General features: G+C 41.4%; 1 protein-coding gene across 1 annotated transcript in view; it reads right to left on the reverse strand.

The window, feature by feature from the left end:
- Positions 1–725: 725 nt before the first annotated feature.
- The window catches only part of IRS1 (insulin receptor substrate 1), a 123,003-nt gene continuing 105,348 nt past the window's right edge, over positions 726–18,380 (reverse strand). The window contains exon 2 of the mRNA XM_085634375.1: positions 726–1,718. Coding sequence (XP_085490501.1) covers positions 1,714–1,718 — 5 coding nt within the window. The 3' untranslated portion in view covers positions 726–1,713. The remainder of the gene's footprint in view (positions 1,719–18,380) is intronic.

An 18,380-nucleotide genomic window follows, 5' to 3' on the forward strand; every position in this document is an offset into this window, starting at 1 on the left:
ACTGGGATGATTCAAGCATGTGAATCCATGAAAGATCCCATACTACAGAAATGTGGTTAAACACCTTAATGGTTACATGTCTTGATAGTGGCTTAATGGGCATGCAATTTCACTGAATGGTTCTAGACATCATACAGTCAGTGAAATTGTGTGCCAAGGTGTGAGCCAAGCAGCCTCAAATAAGGATGCTGCCATAACCCCCAAAACAATGAACAGAGAGAATACAGGAAACATAGGGAAGTCCTAGTACCACTAACCGTTTAAGAGCAGAGAGGGTAAAACCAAAAAATGAAGCTGGACTTACAACTGAAATTAACTAACAAACCAAAATACCTAGTAAGGAAACATCATGGGGTGGCCCTTTAACTGCTGAACAAGTTTAGTGTGAATCCTATAATCATTCCTATTCCTTTCCAATTGCTGAAAACAAACTAAGGAGAAGCAAGATGAACATTTACAATCAGGGGCAGGTTAGAAAGGGAGATAACGTTTGATTCACACTTTAAAATCCAAGTTTATGCAACATAGTACAAATCCTATATTTAAAAGTAAACTCATCACAATATCAGGGTGGGTACTCCAAGTGAACAGTAAGGGGCAGTAATGCGTAACTAGATACATTTAAGCCTGGACACTGATTTTTAGAAATAGCCATAATACCTTTAAGCAACTTCTTTACTGCATATAAGAGAACAAGATTAAAAATAAACTGGAGCACAACAAAGTACCAGAAAAAAAATTAAACAGCATCTAGTTTATTACATATAGAAATGTTTCAGAATTTACAAACAACCACATTGCTCATTCCAGGGAGAATTGATTTCGAAAGCTCACCCACCTCTCACTTTTGTTTTACAATATACTTATATATACACAGAGGAAGACTTTGATTAGTGTTTTTTTCACATTCTTGTGCAACTGATGAGTCTGAAGTTGACATTTGCAAGTACCATGTACAATAATTTTACATCATAAAGCCAATTTGAAAGACTTATTTTTGGAGCACATTTAGCATAATATGAGGGCTATGTTACAAGTGACATTAACAGTAAATAGGGCTGTACAAGAACGCCTTCACCGGCCCAAGATTCAAATACTATATTCTGAAGTACAATCTTAAAATAAGAATAGTACCCTACTCTATTCTTATTACCTCAATTTAGGCAACTCCTTCCCCCACGCTGTTTACAAGAGAACATGATGCACACCTCTCAACCACATAAAAAAAAAAATGTGATTAACATTACATTTTATTACAAAAGTACAGGTAGAAATGAAAACCTATGTTAAATATGTAATACTCGCCAACCGACATTAACAGTTCTGTATGCAATAATTTACAACAGTGATTTGTAACGTTTTTTCAGCAGCAAATGAAATGTTATGTAATGTATAAATGAGCCAGCAGTATACCTTTACCATCTTCACCATGACACTGGTGGGCACAATCATTTGAGGCCATTAAAGTCCATATGGTAGAAGAGTAAAGCAGAAGACTCATTTGTCCAGGTGTCACAGTGCTTTTTTGATTGGCACAACATACAATGTGCAGTTCAGTCAACGAACTCCTGAGGTTTCTGTGTAAAGTAAACAAATGGAAATGGATGCTTCGTACCACGTACTGAGGAACACATTATGAGGTCCAAGTTGTGATGTATGAAATACTTAAGAGTCCAGAAATCGCCATTTCACTGGCAGCTGAGGTTATAAAGGTCATTCTGAAAGAAAAAAAATGGACACATTAGGTCACAATTTTGACTAGATTTATTGATAATGCAAGTTGTACTTCCAATTGGCAAACTCAGTAAATGGCAAAGGACTATGGATAGGTCAAATAGAAGCATAAACTTAAGCAAGCAAAAGAGGAAATAAATTAATTGCGCTAGTACCTCTAAAACTTTGGGGAAATTATTCAAAATAAACTCAAATACAGAATTTCCCTTGTTGGTATTTCTATCAAATATGATTATTTATACGAATTTATAAACAAAAACGTGAATGTAGCATGCTGTCAAATGACAGCAATTATGTGTACTTTCCAGTTACCCACACATTTTTCACAGGCTCACTAAAATAAAATAACTGAAAGGGCCTCCTGTTCCACGGCCTCTAATTGCCTGGAAAACAGAATCTACTTTGTGTGGTCCATCAAAAATACTAAAATAAGCAAATCCTGGGAGGTATGCAAGGCAAATCTATAGACAACACATTTACTTGTAACCTTCAGTTGAATCTCTAGTCAAATCAACTGGAATGTTCACATGAATATCTACATGCGGCTGAACTGAACGACAGTTATGCAATACTAAATCAAAGGAACAGACTAAAAACAAGATATATATTTCAAAAGGCAAGGTTTAGATCACATGATAGAGTACTACGTACGTCAACTTGTTTACATTTGTTTTTTTGCTATCAATTCAATGCAAGGATACCGCTTCACCGCGGTACAGACGTTCGAAGGTTAAGTGGGGCCATCTCGGCCTTTTACAGAAAGGACAATATTGCTCACCAGTTAATTAACATCACTAGCTAATCTCCGAAAAAACAATTCCTTGCAAAATGTAATTTGCACCACTTGAAAAAAACCTATCATCCAAACGCATTAAACCTACATTCCAAACTCATTCATGGAATGCAGAAGTAGAAGAAACTAAGCTACAGAATAAAATGAAGTGGTATAAGGTACATTAACAATAAATGCTGCTTACATGTCATGGCAGCTCCCATTTGGTATAAAGAGTTAGGGAAATCCGTTCACTGTCATTTGGCGCTATTAAATGTGCTTGTAACTGCACGTCCTCAGTGGCGTTCTGCGTAGTGTGCCACTGACAGTGGGCACTGACCCACAGCGTCATAATTACGCGAGACTCTAAAGCGTGTTCTAAAGGAAACTGTGTGGTCCAAAGGCAACTGAAGAGTGGGTGGCAAACCTTCCTCCGTACAACACATTAGCTTGTATTTTTGGTTTGAAATTAACATGTCACTAAACTACACAAAATAATTAGTACTAGTGAGTGCTTGGTCAACAGCAAGTGGCTGTAGTAAGGTATTTCAAATATATTAGAAGTCAGATGTAATCGAAGAGGCTTTGTAGGTCAAAACATGAAGTTTTATTTCAGAGGTAAATAAACCCACGACTTTCCATACACAAGCTACCGGTCAGAATGATTACTTACAAACCTTTCATTCTATACGCTAAAATCAAACTCTACAACATTCTAATATTTAAAAGGTACATGTAAATAAGGTGACAACTATAATTACTACATATCACACATCCCCCTTTCTTACATAATAAAAACAAAACAAAGTTACACAGAAGTAAACATGACTATTCATGAATAGTAAACAAAGTCTTCATTTAGAATTGGTGGAGCTCTAATCCTAGAACTATGCCTAACATTCTTGTTGTCACCTGATCCTCCAATATTCTCTGGAACAACTCTGTTACTCGGACGAGAAGAATGAGTAGACATGGAATTATTGTCACCTTCTCCCTCATTTAACAATGGAATTGAATCATGCGAAGACATAAGAACAATTGTTACTTACCTGTAAACAGGTGGTTCTCCAGTATTGGTGTCTTTCATAGATTCACATGCTTAAATATTCCCCGTCGTCGGAGTGGGAGTCCCACGGTAAATAATATAGCAATATATACAGCCATAATATATATACATATACATAAGTAATCATATAAAAACAGAGATATAAGTAAGTGATGTCAAGAATGTCCCTATATGAAATCTCCATAGAGATACATGGAAAGAGAAAAAAGACATTCGCAGTCTATCTCTGTCATTATGTTAGTCCAAACTACGGCCAATCAGGCGCCAGCTCCTCTCTAGAACCTTCTCCTCAGAGCTCCTCACCTCAGATTTTCGTAGCACCAAAGTGACTTTTAGAGTGTATGAGGAGAAGAGAGCCTCTGAAGGGAGGAGGGAGGGTCGCATGTGAATCTATGAAAGACACCAATACTGGAGAACCACCTGTTTACAGGTAAGTAACAATTGTTCTTCTCCAGTATTGGGGTGTCTTTCATAGATTCACATGCTTGAATATAGAATAGCTAGCAGTAACAATCATCATTGTTTCCATGATCACACAGCTTCGAAATTGTAATGACAATCAATCTTCTTATGCATATGACAGTACTGAATAACTAACAGTATAAATGCATCATTATGTCAATTATAAATGGAAACAATATGGAGGAGGGAAGGAAGAGGCTCATCTTATTTAAAAAGATTGCGAAGCACTGCCTGCCCAACTGCAGCATACTCCTCGTTTAAAGATTGTCAAGCAATAGTGTCTTGTAAACGTGTGTCTGCTCGACCACGTGGCTGCTCTGCAGATCTGATGCAAAGGCACTCCAGCAAATAAAGCAGTTGAGGAAGACATTGCTCTGGTGGAGTGAGCCCTCACTGGTGACTGCAATGGCTTGTTTGCCTTTTTATGGCAGAAGACTATGGCAGCTGAAACTCAACGTGCAATAGTTGGTTTCGTCACTGGACGACCCTTGTGAAAGCGTCCAAACGCTATGAATAGTTGATCAGTCTTTCGTAAAGCAGCCGCTCTGCTGATGTAGAATGTTAAACATCGTTACACATCCAGGGAATGTAATCTCTGCTCCGCAGGAGTTTGCGGATTAGCAAAGAAAGTTCTTAAAATCACTGGTTCATTAATATGAAAGTCTGAAGGCACCTTCGGCAAGAAAGTTGGATTTGTACTCAATACTACAGAATCTGGTTTGAACTGTAGGAAAAAGGTGGATTTACTGTAAATGCATGAATGTCACGGACGCGACGTGAAGACGTTAGCGCCCAAAGAAGAGCCACCTTCCATGTTAGATACTTCAACTCGACCTTGTGAATCGGTTCGTACGGTGGTCTCATTAGTTGAGCCAATACGATGTTCAGATGCCACAATGGAGGAGGGCGTCTAACAGGAGGAAATTTGCAAAATAACCCCTAGAAGAATTGATGGATAATCCTTGAAGAACAAAGGGAAGTTGAACCATCCTGACGGAAACGGGAAATTGCCGCCAGAAAAAAACCCTAAAGGTTGCATGAGAGAATCCGGAGTTAGCGAAATGCAAGAAAAAACGGTAACAATTGTTCTGGATTGGAGTGAAAACGGATGCGCCCCATTAGATGCACACCAGTGGAGAACCTTTTCCACTTTAATTTGTACGTTTTCACCGTAGAAAGAGCCCTCGCCTGAGCCAAAATGTCTCTACAGTCCTGTGGAATGTCTAAATGGGCAAATTCACAGTGCTCAGGTTCCAAGCTGAAGCTCAGTGAGGAGGGATTCGGATGACAAATTTTTAAATTTTTTTTCTTGTCCATCGTCAGAGATCTGCACGAGGATGTAGAAGGATTGGTTCGCATTGAGACAGTAGGAGTAGTTGTGAGAACCATGCCTGTCGAGGCCAACGGGGGGCTATAGAAGTAGATGGCAAGGTTGCCTCCGCATCTTCCACAGAAACTCGAGGTATGAGTGGGATTGGGGGAAGAACAAACGTAGTCAAACAGATTGTACCAGTTCATCAATAAGGCATTGCCCAGAGATCCTTTGTGGGGATGCCAGCTTGCGTAATCTCGGCATTTCCGGTTCTCTAGTGTGGCAAAGAGATCCAGCTGTGGGCGACCCTATCGTTGAAATATCCTCTCTAGAGTTGGTTGATGCAACGCCCATTCGTGGGTCGAAGAGGAGGACCTGCTCAGGGAATCCGCCAGGATATTGGATACCCCCGGTCGATGAACTGTTGCAATCATGATGCGATGGTTGACAGACCAATCCCAAATCGACTGAGCTAGTCGAGACAGTTTGAGATTTTGTTCCGCCCTGCTTGTTTATATAGTGCATGCAGGTTGTATTGTCTGTCTGTATCAGGACTGATTCTCCTTGGATTAAAGGATGAAAAGCTTTGAGAGCCAGAAATATATAGCCATGAGTTCCAACCTGTTGACGTGGCAGGTTTTTATTTATTTATTATTATTATTTTTTTTCTCGACATAGACCATTTTACTTTTATTGATAAATCCTCCAAATGAGCACCCCATCCTTCCAGAGAGGCGTCTGTTATTGTCATGTCTGGTATCATTGTCAGAAAAGAAATGCCTTCCGTTTGATTTAACGGTTGTGTCCACCACTTTAGCGCCACCCTCATCCGATCTGTGACGTTTACAACATTGTTTAAAGAACCTGTAACCTGGCGTTTTTGGACATCGTTCTCCTTGGATGGGGCGTGTCTGTAATCTGTAATGAGGGATCAATGCAATGCATGATGACGCCATTTTCAGAAATGACTTCAATATTCTTACAGAAACGGATCTTTTTGATCTGATAAGGGTTACCAGTCGGAGAATTTTTTGAAGACGGTCTTGGGAGAGAAGTGCCCTTGCTGACACTGTGTCTAAAGTTGCTCCCAGAAAATCCGTGCGATGAGAAGGCTGTAGATGGGACTTTGTGGTATTTATGGAGAGCCATAAGGCGCGAAAACACCTCCTGGCAAAGATGTGTGTGTTGTATAAGTTGAACTTTCGATCGTGATCTTAGGAGATAGTCGTCCAGATATAGAAAGATCTGAACACCCTGGAAACGTAGGACTCTACCACAGGGGCTAGCACCCTTGTAAGCACTTGAGGGGCCGAGCGTAGTCCAATTGGTTATACTTTTAACTGGAAAATCCTCTCGACCCACTCGAACACGAAGAAATTTCCGATGTTGTCGTAGTGTGGAGATATGCAAATATGCATCTTGGAGGTCGATTGTTTCCATGAAATCTTGTGAAAATAATCGCAAGATCTCTACAAGCGTTCGCCTATGAAAAAAATTGTTTCTTTAGATACCTGCTGAGAGCCCTCAGATCTAGAATGGGCTTCCATTCCCCCTTCCTCTTGGTGATAAGGAAGAATCAGGAATAAATCCTTTCCCTCTTCTGAGATCTTGGTACTACTCCTATGGCTCCCTTGTATTATAGAAGTTGAACTTGTTGTAACAGTTCTTTGATATGAGCCGGTGGTAGTCCGGTAGGTGGTATGGGTGGAGGGAATTCGATGAACTCCAAAGTGTGACCTCTTTCTATAATTTCCAAAACCCACCGGTTCCTTGTATGGAGGACCATTGAAAATAGTACCGATAGATTCGACCTCCAATTTTCTGGGACTGATACAAGTCATGTCTCTTAGGAGTGGAACCCTTGTAAGAGGATTTTCCTCTGTAAATCTTGGAAGACTGCTGTCGAGAAGTTTGCTGTTGGTTAGAGGAATATCGGTTTGAACCCTGGTTATAAGGTCGAAATTGATTGTTTCCTCTTCGAAAATTAGAGGAGGTGCCGCGTCCGCGTGCACCCCGAAAGGGCTGTTTTCGAAATTGCAATGTGCCCAGAGAGCGAGCAGTGTCTGTATCTTTCTTTATCGATTGGAGAGCTTCATCCACATGATCTCCGAGTAAAGCCTCTTCGTCATATGCCATGGTCTTTGACGGTTCCGGCAGTTGCTCAACTAGTGTTGACATATCCGCCCATACTTGACGGTCCTAACGACCCAGGACGGCTAAAGCATTAGCCGCTCTCACCATGGTGGAAGCCATCGAAGAGAATTTTCACCCTATGGCATCCAAACGACATCCACCACGATCAGGTGGTGCAGTGATCGTAGATGCAGGGTTTCTAGCCCGGCGTTGCGCTGCCTGTGTGACTACAGAATCTGGCTTCACTTGACCAGTGAGGCACGCTGGTGCTCCTAATGGTGATTTGTACTTTTTCTCCAATCTAGGCACCCGTGCTGGAAAACTATTTTAGGCCTTCATAATCTTTTTGCCTTCCTCCCAAATAAATGCGATTATAGGGATTGTATGTGTTTGTTTAACAGGCTGATCTTTGAAATCGTACAGGAAATAATCCTTCGTTAATTTGAACCTTTGTGCTGTCCTATCCCTTAACTGGTGGAACTTGCATATAAACAGGTGGTGAGTCACCAGGTAGCACCGGAGAGAGAGATGGTGTTTGGGCATGATAGTTATCCCACTCCGCCATACCATCATCATCATCATCAGCATCGCCACCATCATCGAGAATCTCACCATCCTCCCTGTCCTGAGGAATTTCTTCTTCTTCTTCAGTATCATGAGGAGGTACTGTCCGAGTTGAAGAATGTCTCAGCGGTACTGTAGGTATTACCACAGAAAGTATTGGAGCCGGTACCGGTTCCGATATAGTTGTTGGCACCACTGGAATAAGCGCAACCACAGACACTTGTGGTGATAAAGGAAAAAAAAAAAAAAAGCCGATTATAGTCGTCCAACATGAGTTGCAGATTAATTATCAGTGACAATGGTAGCGTCGCAGTTTGTCTTCCCTAGGACTTTCTTCCTGATAAAATTGTTCCTCATCATCACTATTCTCTTCCTGGCATCTTATTACTAAATCTAAGGGACTGTGTGCCGTCCCAACCGATTCAGCTAAACCTTCTTCTGAATCTTGATCTGAGTCAGTGGTAAAACAATGGTGAAGGAAGGCGGGAATCCTCCACCGATAAAACCTCACCTGACATATCTTGTCAAGTACTCGGTGGTAATGGTAATAAAGGAACAGCAGCAAAGGACGAAGTAGTTGCTGTATATGTGGAAGAGATTTGGATTTTTAATGACCACTGTGCAGAAGTCGTCTTTTTTAAACTTTTTTTTTTTTTTTTTTTCACCGATGAGACTGCAGTCGACTGGCTCTGAGGCATAGAAGGCTATTGAAGACATCTTCGTAGACGGAATCGTCGACGGAACCATCGTCGACGGAACCACCATCGAAAGAATCATTGCCGACAGAACCATCGCCGACGGAGCCATCGTCGACGGAGCCATCGTCGACGGAGCCATCGTCGACGGAGCCATCGTCGACGGAGCCATCGTAGAAGGTCGGAAACTTTTTTAAACTGGAAAGTTGAAAACCTCACTAGCCTGAGAACCAAGTCTCGTGGGCGACACAGCAGTATTCAATGAAGAAGAAGTGGCAGATGTCATAGTCAGAGACATTTTCTTCTTTTTAAGGAAAGGAGCAGGTAACTCCTGTACACTACTGCGTTTTGAGGCTGTGAGGGAACGGCCAGAAGTAAAGTTTTCTACCTCAGAAAATTACTTCATCTTTATCCTTCAGTCTCTGGAGCCACAACAAGAGACGGCCTTCCCTGTCTTTCAGAGTTTTTGTAGAAAATTCTACAGAAATTACATTCACCCACTTCATGGTTAGGGTAAAGACAGTAAATACACTTACTGTGTGGATCTTCTGAGAATAACGTAGCTTTCCACAAAAGAACAAGGTCTAAACAAAGACTTCTTACTTGAAGTCATCCTGAAGAGAAAAAACTGAGCAGAGCTCAGGGAGACTCCCTTTCACATGACGTGCGGTAGAAAATCTGAGGTGAGGAGCTCTGAGGAGAAGGTTCTAGAGAGGAGCTGGCGCCTGATTGGCCGTAGTTTGGACTAACATAATGACAGAGATAGACTGCGAATGTCTTTTTTCTCTTTCCATGTATCTCTATGGAGATTTCATATAGGGACATTCTTGATGTTATCACTTACTTATATCTCTGTTTTTATATGATTACATATATATATATATATATATATATATATATATATATATAATGGCTGTATATATTGCTATATTATTTACCGTGGGACTCCCACTCCGACGACGGGGAATATTCAAGCATGTGAATCTATGAAAGACACCCCAATACTGGAGAACTACGTTGTCACCCTTACAATCCAGATCACCAAGATTGAACCAATCTGAATGATCTGAATATTTAAATTGAGATCTCATTTTATCACAAATAATCTTTGCTTGTTCTTCTTTGAATTTAGCTACAGCATTCCGATTCCACCACCCCATATCTTGTAGCATGACAGCCATTTTGGAGACCTTTACATCTCCCCATCGTCGTCGCCAATAATTGTAGTAAGGTATTCCAAATATATTAGAAGTCAGATGTAATCCAAGAGGCTTTGTAGGTCAAAACATGAAGTTTTATTCCAGAGGTAAATAAACCCACGACTTTCCATACACAAGTTACCGGTCAGAATGATTACTTACAAACCTTTCATTCTATACTCTAGAATCATAAACTCTACAACATTCTAATATTTAAAGGTACATGTAAATAAGGTGACAACTATAATTACTACATATCACCGTGGCAAACTACAAGTGTTAACTTTATAGTTCTAAAATGGTTTGTGGGTCACTTCATAGAAACAGTGTTAATATAAGACCTGTACAGAGTCAAACAAATGTTATTTAACTTGATAAATGTAACCCATCAAAGGTGTACATTTTAAAACAGTTTTACTAATTTTAGAACATTTAATTCTGGGGTATTGCTCCCGACCTATACATTTTTCTTTCCCTGATGGTCATGTTCATTATTTTAAATGTGAATTAACATTATTGCCGAAGGGATCCTTTCAGGAGCCTAAATAGGGCTTGAAGCAGTACTGACAACTTGACAACTATGAAGAGGCAGAACTGAGGGGTGGTGGAAGAGCAATGACAAAGTAGAGATTTGTAAATAAAAAAAAAACAAAAAAAACACAAGCAGTACTGGTGCAGACTACTGAAATAAGGCACTGTAAACAATTCCATTGGCAATCAAAACAACGAACAAGGGTCAGACTGGCCGTCAATTTCATGTTATGGAAAGATCTTACAAATAAACTATCTCCACAAACACCAGAAAAACATTCACATGAAACATTTGGCTCTTCTTAAAAACGCCTTTTAAATTTTTTTTATTAACATTTATGTTTTAACAGTACAGTAAAATATTCAAATGACCACAACTGCCAAGTGAGGATACGGCAGCGAACATATGACATGTCCTTATCAGCGATGGCATGAGTGCACTGTGTCGGATATGGCATAGTGAGGTTATCCACAACATCGGATCACTTGAGATAAAGTGTGAGCTGCATATTGTGATGCTGTACTACGTGTGATATTGCGTAGTAACGAAAGGTGGGTGGCGGGTACAACAAAATGAGGACAAAATAACTTGACTAAGTGTAAGGGGGGAACTGACCGTGACCCAAGGCCCTGAAGTGTAGCAACGGCTAAGTAACTGCATGTGGCGTGCATGAAGACATCATGCTTCGGCGGTGTGTATAAGGATTGCGTGAGGCAGCCCCCTTTATGGTGTTGCATTAGTGGGAGTAGAGTACCCTCTTGGCACTGAAGCAACCTCCGCCTCCTCCTGCGTGTCTGCTGTGGCTGACTTCTGCAATTCAATCACCATAGCTCCCCAATCTGCAGCAAGACAGAACTTGCGAAGTCCCAGTCAGTCCTCCCTTTGCGGCCCCATGCCCTCTGCCTTGGCCTATTGAGCATAGAATGGTGCCAGGCCAGCACCTGAGTCGCCGCCGGGGTTTTCCATCTTTTGGTGATCAGGGGCTTTGCAGTGATTAAACCCAAATCTAAGAATCGTGCAGTAGCCTTGTGTTTCTTGCTCCTCTTGAAGAGCTGTAATATATACACCTCCCATTGGAAGGGAACTACACGCCTGGTGCAGCAGAACAAGGTGGCCGCCACATCTATCCAGTATTCCCCTAGGGCAGGGCAATGCTAGAGCATGTGTTGGAGGTCTGTGTTGGTCATGCGACACCTGGGTCATACAGTCATCCCTACAAAATAATTATTTATCTGGGGAGAGGTATGCGCGATAAAGAATAAAATATTGGATCTGCCGGAAGCGCTGGTTGCGAGGGACACTTGTAGGACTTTCTAGAATAGCCATCCATTCCTTCTCGGATAGGGGGCGACCTAGGTCTTCCTCCTAGTATTGCCTCAGGGGGGACAGTGATATCTCAGTGTGTTGGTGGAGTGAGGAGGCGAACCAGCATATCAAGTGTCCCCCTTTGCCCATTACGTGTAGATATTGCAACAGGTGGTGTGTGGGAGATTCAGTTAAAAAAACACCTTTATAACACTATAAACAGGTGCATAATACCCTCACCCAAATTGTACTTAACTTATCATCCTCGAAGATGCAAGACCCAGAATTAGAGTCTCTGACTTTCAAATTACACAGGGATCAATAGCATGCATGCACACCTACTTTAATTGCCATTTGATGACGAAATTCAGAAATAGTTCATAATCAAAATAGAATGGACCTCTTGTACCGGTTATCCAGGGTTATATCGTTTTCCAGTTATTCTTTAAAAAACCCTCATACACGTTTTAGGTGGTTCGTACGGCGGTATATCTTGATTCTCCGCCTAAAAAACGTGACAGCATCATCATTGGGTTTAGTTTTATGCTACCTCCACCCAGAGGAAACCACTGGATATTTGCAGTAGTGGTCAGAGATAAAAATGGAAAAAGTGCTCGTGTATTGTGAATCAGTGTGTTAAAAAAGGGGAAATTTCCTCGTGCAACCTAGACTATGATTTTTATTGTTGTCTGGTGCATGGGAACAGAATAAAATGGGAGGAAGCTGTGCAGAATGGGCGTGTAATGTGTCCGCTGCACATTCAGTCCAGGAAGTGGGTCGACATGTTTCAGCCCCTTATCTGCCCCTCAGGATCAGGTGGGCTTTCATCAGGACCTTAGGGGTGAGTGGTGATGGTCAATGTGGGTATGAGCCACTTTCTAAGTGAGGAGTTCGGACTTAAATTAGTCGAACTCCTGATTGTAGGTTATTACCTTTTAGCACTCCACTTGAGGCTTCAACGGAAGGTTTTAGGCGCGGTTAGGTGAATTTTCGCTTAAGGCACGACTTGTGCTGACGCGGTCTTCCTGTTGCACATTCATCCAGTGGTTTCCTCCGGGTGGAGGTAGCATAAAACTAAACCCAATGATGATGCGGTCACGTTTTTTAGGCGGAGAATCAAGATATACCGCCGTACGAACCACCTAAAACGTGTATGAGGGTTTTTTAAAGAATAACTGGAAAACGATATAACCCTGGATAACAGGTACAAGTGGTCCATTCTATTTTGATTATGAACTCTTGACTGGAAGGTGAATGGATCACTTTTCCTTCTATCTCCCTCACAATTGATTAACTACGAAATTCAGATATAAGCATGCTGGCTAGGCATCAAGAGCATAAATTGGAAAGCATGTTCAGAGCTTAATTTGCCATTCAATCACGCAGAAGCACACCGATCCGAAGCCGATGTAGAAGACAGACATCTCAAAGAGCTGTCCCTGAAGTGGTGGTTGGAGTGAAAGCACACTGGAGCACAAATAATTAGTCACAAAATCGCTCTACTTCGCAGGCACATTACACTGGAACTGGTGAAGTGTCAATGGACACTAAAAAAGCAAGAGTGGAAAGCATCCTTGAGAGAAAAATTGACGCAAGGATGCATTTCATGCTAAAATATAGTACGAAATGATGATTTGCATTTCACACAATGGCGTGGAATTTTGTGTACTAGATCATCATACGCAGACAGGACAGAACCACCACACAGAGTATGGATGGCACAGGTGCATTCAATTATTTTGATTCTATTGCTAGCCTGGAACTAGGAGATAAAACTAGTTACTTACCTGTACACTATGGTTCTCCAGTATTATCTTTCATAGATTCACATGCTTGTATCTTCCCCGTCGTCATGGTGGGAGTCTCACAGTAACAGAATGACCACAGCAGTACTAGACAAAACTGCATAGCAAAATCCCATAGGGAATCCTATTATTTGGTAACCAAACCTAATCATTATTTGGTCCAAAACTCAGCCAATCAGCTGCCAGACCTGACATCACACTCCAGAGCAGAGCCATCCTACCTCAGATTTCCAGCCCCGAGTGAGAGACAAGGATATATCTAGAGAAAGAGGTTCTACCTGAGAAATGGGGTGGGCGGGCCGCATGTGAATCTATGAAAGATAATACTGGAGAACTATAGTGTACAGGTAAGTAACTAGGTTTTTCTCCAGTATTCAATCTTTCATAGATTCACATGCTTGTATCAGAATAGCGAGCAGTACTTATCCCAAACTGCATTTCCAGGATAGAACCCCAAATAGTCTGTGGGCTCTGCTCTTCTGTGCAGAATATTAACATACATTTCAGTTTTCAAAATATATCAGAAAATTATTATTTGAGAAGACATATAAACATTTGTAATATGTGGACCAAAACACACATATATATATATATATATATATATATATATATATACATACACACACACACACACACACGCACACACACACACACACACACACACACACTTAAAAAACCATAGGTTTCACACATGTTATAGTTAGCAGGACATTTCACTCGTGAAAAACCATTGAAATTCCCCCGTTATAGTTAGTGCAGGCAACTATAACTCACGCGACCGCAATCCTCTGCTGATGACGTCAGATATTACATAACTGTATTTAGACACTTATTTACCCATGTCTTCTTCCATTAATTTTTAGCTATACATATATTACAAATATTTTTTTTCCAGAAAGACACATATATCATCAGTGATGTAATATCTGACGTCATCAGCAGAGGATTGCGGTCACGTGAGTTATAGTTGCCTGCACCAACTATAACGGGGGAATTTCAATGGTTTTTCACGAGTGAAATGTCCTGCTAGCTATAACATGTGTAAAACCTATGGTTTTTTAAGTGAATTTGCAAGGTTTTTTAAATGCTAATTCCTAACTATAACGTGTGTGAAACCTATGGTTTTTTCAGTGAATTTGTACGGTTTTTTAAATGCTAAGTTATGTATTTTTTCTTTTAAGGTTTTTCACCGTGCGCGTACCGTACGCGCACGGTGCACTTTGTGCACCGCGCGCCCACGTTACGCAGTTCGCGGAATTTTTCTGTTTCTACCGTACGCGCACGCTACGCGTACTCCGCGATTTTTCGCAAAAAAAAAAAAAGGAAATTTTGGCCCTTGGGGGTCCTTCTGGGACCCCCTGACAAAAGCTAGGGGGTCAGGAACTGTCCACCCTACCCCCTTTTCACGTTCTCCACCTTTCTTTTTCACCCCCTCAGACTGCGAGAGACAAAATGGCGGCCGACACTTCCTGGTTTCGACCGATTCGAATGTTTACTAAGATCTAACAACAAATCAGAATCGCGCTCGCGCACGGCAGCGTGCGCGTACGGTAAGTTTTACCGTACGCGCACGGTGCGCGCTTATAGATATATATGCTTTTAAATGCTATTTTCTCAGGAAATACTGAACAGATTTACACCAGACCTGCAAAAGGCACATTCCTGACCTGAGGACTACCTCTCTGCCAAATTTCAAGTAATTCTGTTCAGCCGTTCGGGCTGTAGCTTGGACTAAAGGTCCTATGTAAAAATGCATGGGGAAAACGCGTTTTGGGACCCTCCCTTTTTCTCAGCCCCCGCTTGACGAATCCCCACCTATTTTGAAAATTTCACGAGGATTCGTCAATCGGCGCCAAAGTTATTCCAAATAGAATGTTGCAGATTTCCTATGGAAACACGATCCTAACTATAACTATCTACTGGCGACCGCCAGTAGATAATATACACACACACATACATATATATACACACACATACACACATATATACATACATATATACACACACACACACACACATATATTTTAATAAATACCTTATTGTAAAAGATGCCGTAGAACTGCCTGTCCCACCGCTGCATCCTTTTTCCATGCTGTGTCTAGACAATAGTGTCTAGTGAAGGTGTGCGTATTTTTCCATGTCGCAGCTCTGCAAGTGTCTGGCAACGACACCCCTGTGAATAGAGCTGTAGAAGTTGCCATCTTTCTTGTGGAATGCACACGTACCTTGGCTTGTAAAGGTTTTCCAGCTTTGACATCACACAAGGAGATCGCCGAAGTTATCCACCTTGAAATACTGGCTATGGAAAGTGCTAAACCTTTCCTGGGACCAGGAAAAGGCTACAAAGAGCCGATTTGTTTTTCTAAATGATTTTGTTTTATCGATGTAAAATTTCAGACATCGTTTAATATCTAAAGAGTGTAGTGCTCTTTCTGCAGATGATTAAGGATCTTTAAAAAATGTAGGTAAAACCACCGGTTCATTCAGATGAAAGTTGGAGGGCACCTTAGGAATGAACTTTGGGTTCGTTCTCAGAATAACTGTCTCGTCTGAATTATAGAAATGGTTCTGCAATTGAGAAGGCTTGGATCTCGCTGACCCTTCTTGTCAACGTGAGCGCTAATAATAATGCCGTTTTCCATGAGATAAACTGTAAATCCGCCTTATGTATTGGTTCAAATGGCGGTTTCATGAGCTGTGCAAGAACCGTATTAAGCTGCCAAGTAACCACTGGTCTTTGTACTGGGGGAAAACATCCTGAAAAGACCTTTGAGAAATTCTTTAATAACTCTGAGACCAAAGAGATGGGCGATCAGGAACTCTTCTGTACCTTGAAATAGCGGCCAAATGTACTTTTATAGACCTATGAGAAAGTCCAGATTTGGCCAAAATGAATAGATATGGAAGAATTTGTTCAGCGGAGACGTGAAAAGGATGTAGACTTTTAGATGCACACCAATAACAAAATCTCTTCCATTTAGCCGAATAGGTTTTATATGTAGAGATTGCTCGAGATCGTGACAGAATCTCCCGGTATTCTTGAGGGATATTCAAAAGTTGGAACTCATGTTCGTGAGGTTCCATGCTGACAAGTTCAGCGATTTCAAATTTGGATGCAGTATTTGGCCACTGTTCATAGTGATTAGACCCTGCACTAATGGAAACTGTATCCTGGGTGTCACTGATAATTTGAGAAGTTCTGAGAACCACGATTGTCTCGGCCATGCTGGGGCAACTAGAATCAGATGGCACGGCTCCGATTTCATCTCTCTCAAGACTTTTGATATTAGCGGAAATGCATACGCAAACACCCCTGTCCAGCACATCTGCAGAGCATTGCCCCGCGACCCTCTTTGTGCAAACCGGATTGCAAAGTGTTTGCATTTTGAATTGTGGCGATCCGCGAACAGATCTAGCGTTGGGAGTGCCCCATTGCTGGAATACTTTGAGAAACGGTCTTTGGTCCAATTCCCACCCATGGGAAACCTTGGACGATCTGCTCCGAACATCTGCTCTTGTGTTGTCCACCCCTGGAACGTGTTGGACTTGAAGTGATATGTTGTGAATCAGAAGCCACTTCCAAATTTCTTGCGCTTGCTTCGACAATATTTTTGATCTTGTACCCCCTTGTTTTAGAAGGTAAAACATGGATGTTGAGCTGTCTGTCTTGACAAGTACTGTTGAATCGTGAATCCTGGGGAGAAACGCTTTTAGACCCAAGAAAATAGCCTTTAGTTCCAGCAAGTTGATGTGGAGATAAGCTTCGCCCTTTGACCAGTGACCCTGAATTTCGAGCTCCTGGAGATGCGCTCCCCAACCTTGTAGCGAAGCGTCCATCATCACAAAACTGTAGTTCTGTGGTTCGAAAGTCCTTCCGTTAAATGATCTCTGATCTTCCACCATGACATGGCCTTTAGGATCTGAGGAGTGATAACTATTCGATCTTCGAAGGATCCCTGAGACTGAATCCATTGCTTGTCTAGCAGTTCTTGAATAGGCCTCATGTGAAGTCTGCAATTGGGAAGTAGGGGAATACAGGAAGACATCATCCCCAGCAATTATTTGTAGATTCTCACTGAAACGTACTTTATCTGCAAATGGGATGTCAGATTTATGATTTTTTTAATATGCTCCTCTGAAGGATAAGCTTTCGCCTACTTTGTGCGAATTATAGCAACCAGAAATTGAAGGGACTGCGATGGCATGAGATGTGATTTTTCTAGGTTGACTCTCAGACCTAGTTGACTGAAAAGGTCCATGCACACTTGTAGAGAATGTTGGGTTTCTCTGAACGAACAACCTTTTATGAGCCAATCGTCTAGATAAGGGAAAATTTGGTGACCTTGAAGTCTTAGATGTGCTGCTACTGGCGCCATACATTTTGTAAAGATTCTTGGCGCCGACTTTAGACCGAATGGCAATACTTTGAATTGATAATGGCTCCCCGCCACCATGAAACAAAGAAACTTTCTGTGATGTATATGAATTGGGACATGAAAATAAGCTTCTAAGAGGTCCAGGGATGCCAAATAATCTCCCTTGCAAATCAGAAGGAGTATTTCCTGCAGGGATAACATTTCAAAAGATTTTTTTGATGAATTTGTTCAAATCTCTCAGGTCCATTACCCGCCTCCATTTTGATGTGTCTTTTCTTTATTAAGAAGAAATGCGAATAAAAGCCTTTCCCTCGTTGAAGGCGCGGAACTTTTTCTATTGCTTTCTTTTGTAGAAGAAATAAAATTTCCGCCTTGAGGGCTGAAAGATGTTCTTGTCTCCTGCATATAGGAGGATGATATGGTGG

The sequence above is a fragment of the Triturus cristatus genome, chromosome 11 (genome assembly GCF_964204655.1).
Source record: "Triturus cristatus chromosome 11, aTriCri1.1, whole genome shotgun sequence".
Lineage (NCBI taxonomy): Eukaryota > Metazoa > Chordata > Amphibia > Caudata > Salamandridae > Triturus > Triturus cristatus.